At 39.6% G+C, this 12,187-nt stretch overlaps 1 protein-coding gene and 1 pseudogene across 1 annotated transcript in view; one reads left to right on the forward strand and one right to left on the reverse strand.

The window, feature by feature from the left end:
- MRPL3 (mitochondrial ribosomal protein L3) overlaps positions 1-2,550 on the reverse strand; it is a 36,826-nt gene extending 34,276 nt beyond the window's left edge. The window contains exons 1-3 of the mRNA XM_039837135.1: positions 2,318-2,550; positions 1,110-1,297; positions 16-107 (exon numbers count right to left, since the gene is read on the reverse strand). Of these exons, the coding sequence (XP_039693069.1) occupies positions 16-107; positions 1,110-1,297; positions 2,318-2,409 (372 nt within the window). The 5' untranslated portion in view covers positions 2,410-2,550. The remainder of the gene's footprint in view (positions 1-15; positions 108-1,109; positions 1,298-2,317) is intronic.
- Positions 2,551-8,219: 5,669 nt separating this feature from the next.
- Positions 8,220-8,338, forward strand: LOC120582482 (uncharacterized; annotated as a pseudogene).
- Positions 8,339-12,187: the final 3,849 nt, after the last annotated feature.

The following is a 12,187-nucleotide window of genomic DNA, read 5'->3' on the forward strand; positions in this document are numbered from 1 at the left end:
ATTCCTGTTTCTTACCTGAAGTAATGTGACTACGTGCTTTTTACCATCTTTGGTCCATAAAGGCATCATGCCTAGTTTCACTGCGACAAGGCCTACTCTAGAGGAACCTGGCAATTGAAAAGTAAATAAAGGTTAACATAAGCTTTTTCACTATTTGCCAACATCAAGCAATAGTATTTCTAAATTGTGGTTTCAATATAAGGAGCAGGCAGATATGAAACATTCTGGTATATTCATAGAGTAAAAACACAAATGTTCCTTACAGACATACCTTCAACCATGCCTAAGATATCGGTACTCAATCAATCTCCATAAAAGTAACAAATATAAGAGAACTGTGCAAAATAAAGAAAATAGTTAAAAATATTCTGGTTTTAAAATAGTAATGCTAATAGAGAGCATGACAAATCCATCATTATGTATTGCTTTACTAGTATCAATTTATATCCGACCTTATTAACTAGAAAACATCTATACTTAAATTCTAAGAAGTTAGCTGGGGTTATTGGGATGACACAAGTGGTCATATTGCTAAAATATGTTGGCCTCCCTCATGACACTCAGATTTGCTACATAAATTGATAAAGTTGCTCCACTAAGAACATTTGGCCACTATACAATTCAACTGCTAAAATAAACCCCAACCAGATACCACATTCTCAACAGGAAAGGCTTTATTTTTGGTTCATCTACACATGGGTTTAGCATTCTACCAGGTACAAAGAGCTGATTCTGGGGTTACGCTGGGCAAATCTGGAGTGCTAAAATATCTCAACTGAAAACACCTGTGTGACACATTACAATTTAGAACATACTCTTTTAGCTTTTCTTCCCTGGCTTATTTTTGTATTCTTTTTTTTCTCTGAAGGAAACAATAAAATGTATGCAGAATTGTTCTCCTTTCACATACAAAACAACTTCTTTAGGAAGTCTTGATTGTCATCAGACATTCACTAACAGAATAGGATGCTGGAAATAAACTTGCAAACCAAACCACAAAGAAACAGACACGAAAAATAAATTCAAGAGATGATAAATTTATCAAATAGTTATAATTCTGAATGTGCCAGCCACAAATTATGAGAACTCGTCATATACAAAATAACTACCTGGTTCCCAAGGATGTATAGGCCATGGTTCATCTTTCAGAGGACACAGTTTGCTTGCTAACTGGGCTTTATTTTCATCGGAGGCCAACTGCTTAACAAATGTGACATTTTCTTCAGAAAGATGCTCATCCCACCAAGTACCACCAATCTTGCCATGGAGACTTCTAATCAAAAGCCAGATATCTGTTCTGTGAAAATAAAAATTAGAAAACAAATCACAATTCAAGTTTCCCTATTTAATATAGGGAAGGGAGGTCACATAAATTAGAAAGTGTCCTCAGGGCCTTAGGAAAAGGTATGGAGTCTGTGCAAGTTGTTTCTTCCTCATGTTCCTTCTAATAATGGGGCTCACATTTTAATTGTTAATGATTACCCTGGAGGAAAAGTTCTTCATCTTATCCTCTGGGATAAACAGTTTTTGAACAAAACTCCTTCCTAGACACAGAAGTCACTGACTCATCTGAACGTGTCCCTTAATAGTTCATATCCAGTGGAAGTGGCAGAACATGGAATGCTGATCTTTCTCTAATAAGCTCACCTCTTCCCTGCAATGACATGGCCTACGCTCAGAGTGAAGAAACCGGATGTACAAACTTAAAAGATCCATAAAAGACATGATCGCTGATTAGCTTAACAGCCAAAAAAGACCTTATGGGCCTGAGGTCAGGAAGGAGGTAATATTTGCACATAGTGGCAGAAAAGAAGTAAAGCTTTTTGTTGTCTTCCTTGTGTAATCAGGTAGATTGAAGTTAGAGTCCCAATTTTTCAATTATTAGTTAAGTGACCCTTGGCAAGTTTCTTCTCTCCAATCCTTCGTTTTATCTGCAAAACTGAATAATGGTACTACTATGTTTTACAGTATCTGTAAAACATGATAGTTTTCTCAAGTGAGGGTACATGAGCTAAGGTGCCTAATATACTTAAAAGAGCATCTAGTACATAGAAAATGCTAACTGGCAGATATTATTGCTGTTGGTAATGCTCGCGGTCAGTCGCTGGCTCATAAGCCTTAAAAACAAAATCACTCTTTCAGTCTTTTATAGGGCACTTCCTTAGAGTAACGCTCCTTACTCTTCCATACTTCAGCTGGACACAGCTCCTTCCTCCTCCATCTAGAGCAGACTCCTCCGTGCCAGATCATGCCACTGCTTAAAGCCGCAGTTCTGCAGGAACCACACACCCAAACCCTGTTTCTCGCCCACACCCACCTGTTCCCCGAGCTCTGAGCAGCACCCAGGTACCCTGCGCCGCGGCCCAGGACCTGGGCGCCAGCCTGAGCCAGCAGCCTCCAACCAAGCATAAAGGGGCGGGAGAGAGGGGTCGGGTCGCCACACTTCTGGGACCCCGCCGCTTTATTTTCACAGTGTCCCCACGCTGCCGTCACGTGTCCGCCGCGACCCCTTTAGGAGCCGTCCTGCGGGCTGTCGGCCGAAGCGATCCGGGACGGAAAAAGAGCGCGACAGCTACTTCCGGTCCGTTCCGCAATGCACTCCGGGCACCGGGGTCAGCTCCCAGAACTAGAGTTCTGCCTTCTTAATAGTCCGACTTTGGATTCGAGTTAGGGTGGGGAGGGTGGGGAATGAGTCGTCTCTCAAGGGGTTAAAAAAAAAAAAAAAGGATATTTGGAGTTTAAACTTTAGACGCGTACTAGGGTCAGGCTTCTTAAGGAAGCGAAATCACTTCTAGATAATGCCTTTTGTGGCGTAGCTCATTGTACTAAGCAGCGCTTAATATTCTTATATTGGCTTAAGTTCAAAATAGCCCTGAAAGGAAATTATTTTTCCCTTATAAATGAGGGAACACAGATTGAAAATTTTGGAGCTGGCCTAAAATAGCTCATCTGGCAGATGGGCAGAGCCAGCATTGAAACAGGGTGGCGTGTATTAACCTAGAATGGCCAAGGTGATGATGTGTGACTTCCAGGGCTGGGTCATAAAAGGTATTGCTACTTTTGTCTTGGTCTCTTGGGTTGCTTCCTTTGGGGAAAGCTAGCAGTCATGTCCTGAAGACACTTCAATAGCCCTGTAGAGAAGCCCATATGAAGAGGAATCAATTTTCCAGCCCAGGAGCGAATCACTTAGGAAGTGGATTTTCCAGTCCCAGGCAACCTTTCATATGACTGCAACTCATGAAAGACCTTGAGCCTGTACCACTTAGCCAAAGAACTCACAGGTTCCTAACCAGAAGATATTATCAAAGAGAATAAATGATTACTCTTATTTTGAGTCACTAAGTTTGAGGGTCCTTTGTGACACAGCAATAGGTAGCTAATATACCTTTTGTACAAACAAGTCCTTGTCCTAGGTTCCATACCCAGACTAATCATGTGAGCACCTTGGGCACTCATTCCACTACTCCAAAAATTCATTTCCTCATTTGTCAAATAGGTGTTTGTAGAAATTCAGAAACAATAACTTTAAAGTTTAGCTATTTTAATTCCCTCTTTTTCTTAGAGATATGGTTAACCTGCTTTAAAAGTTCCAGGCAATGGTCAATTCCTGGTTACTACTTGGACTTCAAAATCTTTGCTTTGCTTGCTCTTCCAATTGCATCAATTACTGTCTCAATTACCCTGGAACTTCCAAATAACACGGGACTTTGGCAGAAAAATTACATCTCTTTTACCTAGCTGTGCTGCATGGCTTCCTAGTTACTTATGTATGGCCCTTCATTGAACAAACATGTCTTGAGATATACTACATGAAGAAGTTGGGGAAAACAAAGACTTGCTTACTACCGCCAATAGGTAGCATTTCTTGTGCATACAGTATGTTATAGTAAGTGCTCAGTATGGTGAAAGCCTATGAAAGACCGCCAGCACACCTGAAATCAAACAAGGTTAAGTTTAATTAGCTTACTAAAGCCAAAGAGTATGTACACCTGAGGATGTCTCTATAGGAATGAGAGGGAGGGGCTTATTCTAAGATTTAGACTTATGCTGGGTGTTTTTAAGATGGTGTCAGGGAAGCAGGGACTTGTTTTGAAATGAATGAAGCAAGGGCAGTCCATCAATTGCACATTTCAATAATTTTGTTATGGAAGCAAGAAGAACAAAGTGAGACCAGAGATGATATTGGTAAGAAAGCAGAAATCAGACAACACAGATGGATCTTGAGAATATCATGCTAAGCAAAATAAGTCAGACAGAAAAAGTTGAGAACCATACGATTTCACTTATGTGGAATATAAAGTCGAAAGCAACAAATGAACAAGACAAACAAAAACTCATAGACACAGACAACAATTTAGTGGTTATCAGAGAGAAAAGGGCAAGAGGAGCGATAGGAAAGGATATAGGGAGTCAAATATATGGCGACAGTCAGAGATTTGATTTTGTGTGGTGAACACATAATGCAATATATAGATGATGTATTATACAATTTTACACTTGAAACCTGTGTAATTTTATTCCAATAGATTTAATTAAAAAGAAAGCAGAAATCACTCAGAAGAAGGAACTGTTAGTCATTTTATAGCAGTAGTGTGGCCTTGTATATGGTCTGTTAGAAATATTGTGTTGACATTACAGTATGAACACTGCAGTCTCATTACTAAGAGGATTCATTTTCACTCTTTCAGTATTTTTTCTCACTTAATCTTAATAGCAATCCCATGTGATAATATTATAATAGTCTGCATTTTTACAGTTGAGAAAATGAACACGGAGATATTACACAATTTAAGATCACTCTGCAACTAAGTGGTAGAGCCAAGATTTAAATCCTGGTATTATGACCATGGAGCTTGTGCTCTTAGCCACTTTGTTTCATTGATTATCTATGACGAATATGTTACTATCTTTGCACTGGAATTTCTTTATTGCTGAAGAGGAAAACCGATAAGGCAACACTCACAGTGGTCTTTGAGGATTGAGTAGGCAGTCATTCAGACTAATCTTTGCCCCTAGTGCCGAATCTCTCCTGATCTGTAATGGGGATGTTGAGTCAATGAAACACTCAGCAGGCATTGAATTGAATCAAAGCAAAATGTGCTTAGTCTGCTTTTATACAGGACATGTCTTCAGTTGTGAACTGGGGCTGTGAGGTGTCATCATACTTAATTCTGTCACTGCTGTATGCTACTAACTGGCAAGAGCCAGGCCCTGTTCTTGAGGGGCCCAGCCAGGGCTTCATTCAGGTGATTAGGTACTGAGCTCAAGCTTCCCATTATTTCTGATTTCATCCTTCAGAGACTGCCCTAGGCCCTGGAACCCTGATACCATTTTGCCTCTCTGGGACTTCAATTCTTTATTGGACAAAAATAACCACCAAGATTTCTTTTTAGTAAAGCAGGTCCTTGAATAACGTCCTCCTGTTATAACACTGATGAGATGTTGTGGGAACTTACTCTTATTTATATCAGTTAGCCTATGGAAAAATTGATTTCATTTTATGTCTTTTCCCTTAAAGTCACAGAATCTATCAACGACATTAAGTGAGGACTTACTGTACCAATTCCATAATTCTTACTCCTCTAATTCAGACCAAAAGATGATATAATAAGTCTTCTCCTTATTACATAAAACATTAAGAATACTTGCATTTCTGAATTTCTAAAGCCATATCCAATAAAATAGAATCATCATAAAAGGAGTAGATCTCAAACCAAGGGTTTATTGGAAATGTCCTCTCTATGTGTTCCTGCCTTTAGGCTCTTCAGTTAGTTCTTATAATGTTTGCAGTATTTCCGGTATAATTGGTTTATCGCAGAATAATAAATTTTTCATTGTTGGTTAATTTGCATTTTATATTCATTTATGCTGTCTCTTAGTTCATAACATGCCTTATTCTTGAAATTAAAAATATTTTTAAAGTGAATTTAGAATTTTACCATTAAATTACCCTGGGCTTTCTTCCATTTTTCTAAAGAGAATTGAGCATATTTAAAAATGGGTAGAGATATTATGAAGGTGAGTCAAATATTGGATGAGGAAATAGATAAAATGAACTTTAAGAAATTTTGAACTTCGAGAGTCTGTGGCTGGCTGGAATAGAAAGCTTAAAAGGCCATATTGCAAAATCCATAGATGCTCATTCAGTAAGAAAATGAATTCTGCTTCACTGTCCTCCAATAAGACCAAATTATAATATTCAACTTTAATATAATGTTTTTAAAAGCACAATGCTTATATATAAATTCCTAAGTGAGCTAGCTTTTAAGGTTCCAAGCGATGACCAGAAAGGAAATAGATTTGGCTTTAAGAAAGCCTTTTAAAATGCAGCGTGGCCATGTAGTGATGTGTTTAAAGTTTCTTAGCATCCTGCTCCCCTCTCTTGTATTCAGAATGGTTCTGAAACTTATGTAATTAGACCCATGTGCATTTTTTTAAAGCTCTTTGATGACTGAACAAAAATGTTAGCAACAGACAATGGAGCATCACATGCCAGAAGACCAAAAGCTTTCAGCCAAGGATGACAGCCCCTTCTCCCTGGTCTAGCTTCTGGTGCCAGTGTAGTTCTGATTGCTGGAGCATGGCACTGGACCAGTGAATACTCTTGTCACCTGGAACCATGGTCAGGGTATCCCTTCTGATCCCAGAAGATACAGACTTGAGAAATTCCTAGAGACTAAGTTCATTTATGATTTTGATTCTACTTGGAAGGGGTCCCAGAAGAATGAGAAATAACTAACACATTGCTCTTGCTAAGTGGAAGATTCTAAGTGATTTACATATATTAACTCATTTACTCCTCAACTATGAAGTTGGTACTATTATTCTCATCCTTATTTACAGTGTGAGAAGTTGGGGCACAGAGAAAATAAGCAGCTCATCCAAGGTCACAGACTTTAAGTAAGTGGCAAAGCCAGGAGTTGAGCCCAAGCAGGCAGACTCCTGAGTACAAGTCTTCAAAGCCCTGTTACTACCTCTCTCCCAAGAAGAGAGAGTCATATGACACAATTTCAGGACACTCAGCTTGGCATCCAGAGGTTGTCCCAGATAAACAAGGACTGGGGATGGTAGTGGTAAGTCTGCATCTTTAGTGATCCGATTAGTCTGGATCAGGATCAATAGGGCTCAAGAGAGAACAATCAGGCCAAACTGCTTGAGATAGTCTCTCATTCAATCATAGACAACTTTCAAGTCAGGAAAGAAACAGAAGGCTCTGTGATGTCCCAGGTCAGTGCTGCTCATACTTAAATATACAAAAGAATTACCTGAGAATCTTGCTAAAATGCAGAGTCTGATTTAATAGGTATGAGGTGAGACTTGAGAGTCTGCCTTTCTAATAAACTCTAGGTCATGTAAATGCTGCTGGTGAGCAGACCACACTTGGAACAGTAGAATTCCAGAATTCTAGACTCAAAGTCAAGAGACTTGAGATCCAGCCTCAGTTCTAAACTTAACTAGCAGTGTGACACTGAATCACTTCACCTCTCTGTCTTTTCATCTGTGAGATGGTAAGGGAGTAGGATTTGTCCAGATGAGGCCCCTTCCAGTCTTTTTAGTGCAATTTCTTGTGGAAGGCAGAATAATGGTATCAACATTCTAATGCCTAGAACCTACAAAGTGTTCTGCTGTAGCCAAAGGGACTTTGCACATGTGATTAAGGCAAAGGCACTCAGGATTATCCTGGATTATCTGGGTAGAGCTTAAATGCAATTATACGAGCCCCTAAAATTGAAGAAACTTCCTGGCTGGTGGAAAGGATTCTGTCTGCTATTATTGTTGGTTTGGAAAATGGAGGAAGGGAGGAGGTTGGGTTCCCCAATCAAGGAATCCACGTGGGTGTCCTCTAGAAGATGGAAAAAGTGGGAAAATAAATTTTCCCATAGAGCATCCAGAAATGAATGTGGCCTTGCCACACCATCATATTAGCCCAGTAAGATCCACTTTGGACTTCCGACCTCTAGAACTGTAAGAGAATAAATTTGTATCATTTTAAGCCACTCAGTTTGTGGTAATTTGTTATGGCAGCAATAGAAAACTAAGATAAACCTTTTAGCCTAAAGTTCTAAATGCTGGTAACTTCTAGAATAAACAGACCTTGATTTTGGACCATTAGTGACATAAAGATAAAAAAAAAAAAATTACTGCTCTATTTTAAAATTTACTTGAGTTAAAGAAAAAGGAATTTTTGGTATGAAGCCTCGTTTTAAAACTCCAAGTCAGTCTACGGCCATGCTACCCTGAACAAGCCCGATTCCATCTGATCTTGAAAGTTAAGAAGGGTCAGGCCTGGTTAGTACTTGGATAGGAGACCACCTAGGAAGACCAGGTGCTGTAGGCGTAAAAAATAAAACAATAAGGGATTGTAAGCTGACAAGGTCCTAGCAATCTGTGAGGTCAACCAAGGGTTGCCTTGCCTAAAAAAAAAAAAAAAATCCAATCAATTGCCAATTGCATTATTTTGTATATCCATATATTTAAAAATATTTATTGAATATCAGCTATAAAATATACAGTACTTGTCACAGAATAGGTGCTGAACAGATATTGGTTGAATAATCAAATAAATTTGAATCATACTGCACTAAATACAGGGATAATAAAATAATAATGATAATATTTGCTATTTATTGGGCATTTTAAATGCCAGGCATTGGGTTCAGAACAGATACCATCAAAATTGCTCCTGACAATAATAATAGATATGTTCAGCAATTTACATATGTAATCGTATATAAAATAACTCAAGGAGTAACTTGCCCACTTAGCTAGTAAGTAGCCCAGCTGGAATTTAAAACGATCTGACTCCAAAATCTCCATTCTACTATTTTGCTTCTACCTCAAACCAGCAAGGCAAAACAATCTCAGTCCTTGAGGAGCTTACTGTGTAGCAGGCAAGATAGAGGAGATAAACAGCCATATAGTAAGTGCCAAAATACAGGTGTAGGTACAAAGTGCCTGGATGGGATACTCATAGAGGAGTTAACATCTGAATTATTCCTTGAGGGAAGAATAAGAGTGTCCAGGGGCAGAGTAGAGAAAGGACATTCTTAGTAAAGGGAATATGGTTCCAGCTACTACTGCTGGGTGATAAAGCACCTCAAACTTTTGAGCATAGAACAACCACAGTTTTATTTTTTTGTATGGTTTCTGTTGGTTAGGAATTCAGAAAAGGCACAGTGGGGATGGTTTGTTTCTGCTTCATGATGTTTGGGCTTCATCCGAGAAGGCTCCAAGATCAGGGAGGGATGATGTCAAGTGGAGGGTCAAGTCATTTGAAGGCTCATTCACTCCATATCTGGTGGTTGATGCTGCCTATCAGCCGGGACCCCAAATAAGTCATTTGCTGGAACATCTTTATGTGGTCTCACCATGTGACTGCTTGGGCTTCCTCACAACTTGGTGGTTGCGTTCCAAGAGCAAGCTTCCCAAGAAAACCAAGTGTAAGCTATATTACCTTTTATGATCTAGCCTCAGAAATCACATGGGATTACTTCACTTCAGACACAAGCTAACCCAGATTCAAGGGGAAGGTATAGAAACCCACCCTCCAGTATGAACATGGCAAAGTCACATTGAAGAGCACATAGTCTGGGAGACGGGGTTATAGCCATATTTAGAAAACATAATTTGTCACATATACCATGTGTACGTCCACTTAGAAGAATGGAACTACATCCAGGTACCTGCAGGGGTTGACCAGTGCAGACTACCTTAACAAACCTACCCGGCACAGTGTTTTGGATTGTCTGGATGGTTTATAGGAAAGAAAACAAGATTTATTCCAGCTTTTTTTCTGCTTCCTAGTGCAGCTTCTTGGCAAATTTCTAGTATTTCCTCTATTCAAAGAGACAAAGATCAGGCTTGCAAGACTGTATGTGCCCAAGAGGATTTAAATATATCCCAGCATGCACAACATATTCTGGGACAGAAGAGACTGACCATCAAACAGGGTAAGCCACTGACCCCGAGTGCCCTTCCAGCTGTGCCCATGACCCCTAGTGGCAAGGAGTGGTCAGCAGAGGTGGGTTTCGAAGGAGGAGTGGCAAAATGCAAGGGGTAGGGAGGGCACCGCCAGACTGCCCGAGAGTTAGGGAGTGACAGTGGTTCCTGCATCTGTGTTATTTAGACTCCAACCAGGCCTAGCAGGATCGTCATGGCAACTCGCCTGTCGGTGCCGCTGAGCTGAGACAGGATTCCCTTAGTAACCAAGGAGCCCAGGAGATGATGCTTAAAATAATCTTTAATGCCCAGGCAGAAATGCCTTTGCAGTTTTATTAACCATGAAGCATCACGGGGCATGGCTTTCACTCCCACTTTATTTCAAAGTGGAACAAAATGGCATTTTAAAGAAGGAATTTCCAACCAAGGGCCAAATGCTGTCCTCGCTCCACAAAGCACACATCTCACTGAAACCAATGAGTGTCACACCCAAATTCTGAGAAGAGCTGCTGGTCACTATTATATAAATTACCTGCAAATAGACCAGGCAATCCTCTGGCTGAAATCACTTGGCTTTATCTAATCTCTTTTCTATTTCTTAGCAAAGTCCCAGACAGTCTCTCAGTAGGGCAAATAATTATTCTTGGCAAGAGTCTAACACTTGGGCAATTTAGCCTGAGAGTTCCTTGCATCTGACACCGTCCCTGCTCACAGCACTTTTCCAATTTTCCCTTATCTCCACACCTGCCTTAGGCGTGGATCGTCTCTGAGGATTCCCTCACCATCTCTAGCCTTGGCTGTTAATTCCTCTTTTCTCTTAGCATTTACCATCTGCATATATGTGCTTGCATGGTATTATTCTTTTTTACTATAAGTAGTGTGAGGCCTCAAGTTTATAAACCATATCTTCTCGACAAGACTGCAAATTCTTTAAAAGCTAGGTAATACGGTATAATGCATTTCTTCAGCTCTCCCAGAAGCCCCACATTTATAACAAGAGCTTCAGAAATACTTGGAAGTTTTAGTAGTGATAGTTGCTCAACTTTGTGAATATACACTTTAAAAGAGAAAACTTTTCGGTATATGAATTATACCTCAGTAATCAAAAAATCAAAACATATGGAAATCTGATTTGAAATATTGAGTAGCCAGAATTACCACACCAACTGGAGTAGAGGTAAACCCAGAACCAAAAGTTGCATGAAGAGGCCCGAACTTGGGTTGCCAAATGTCTAACAGAAGGAAAAGGGTTCTGTCTTGCCCACTGATATGCTCCTTCTGCCTCCTCCTGGGGAAAACTAGGTTCATATCCTGTCTCTGCTACTATTTCCATGCACCTGGGCAAATCACTTAGTTTCTCTGAGCTTTCTCATCTGTAAAATATAATAAAATATTACCTCCTTCATAAGGCAACAGTACAGATTAAATGAAACGATATACATCAAGTGCTTCACACAGTACTTGGCACGTAGTAAGAAAAAAATGCTGACTACTGTTATTGTTAATAATATTTATATTTACTTTCCATTAGATATTACAATAATTATAAAAAAATCTCAATTCATCCTTTTCTAATTTTCTTAGTGGTATTTTCTCCATGAGCAATTACATCTTGATGTAATCGTACAAAATTCCTAACGAAATGTTAGGCAATCTTCGTCTTTCTTTTGGCCTCTAGGGTCCCTGTTTGCCGATCTCCTTTTAACACTACAGAAATACAGCATATGCAAGAGTAGTATTTTCATTGTTTAAAAACATCATCATCATCATCATCATCATCATCATCATCATCGTCGTCGTCGCCACCATCACCACAATCAGGCATCCGCGGCTCCTTTCTAGATAAGGTGTGGTTGTGAAGCTCACTCCCCTCTCTTCCTTCCATCTCTTCATTCTTTTTTGGAATTCACACCCCCCAGGCCAGGAACATTGCAGGGAATGCCAGGTGTGGCTCTGCAATCTTTGCCTTAAAGGAAAATAGTTTCCTTCAAGTGTGTCAGTCACGATGGGAATAGTAATTTGTTTGAGAGAACTTGTGTTCTCTGGGAAAGAAACTGCTGTTATAACATAACTGTTGTAATAGTAATGAAAATGCTCATAATAAATTACTTTTTGAGCCATTTATATAGTGTCTGGTGTAATGTTAAGTGTTTGGTAATTATTATTTTATGTAATCCCCACAACAATAGATGAGGAAAGTACTGTGGCCAGAAGAGGTTAGGTCAATTGGCCAAGACTATGTACCTCG

The sequence above is a fragment of the Pteropus medius genome, unplaced genomic scaffold (assembly GCF_902729225.1).
Source record: "Pteropus medius unplaced genomic scaffold, Ma_sr-lr_union100, whole genome shotgun sequence".
NCBI lineage: Eukaryota > Metazoa > Chordata > Mammalia > Chiroptera > Pteropodidae > Pteropus > Pteropus medius.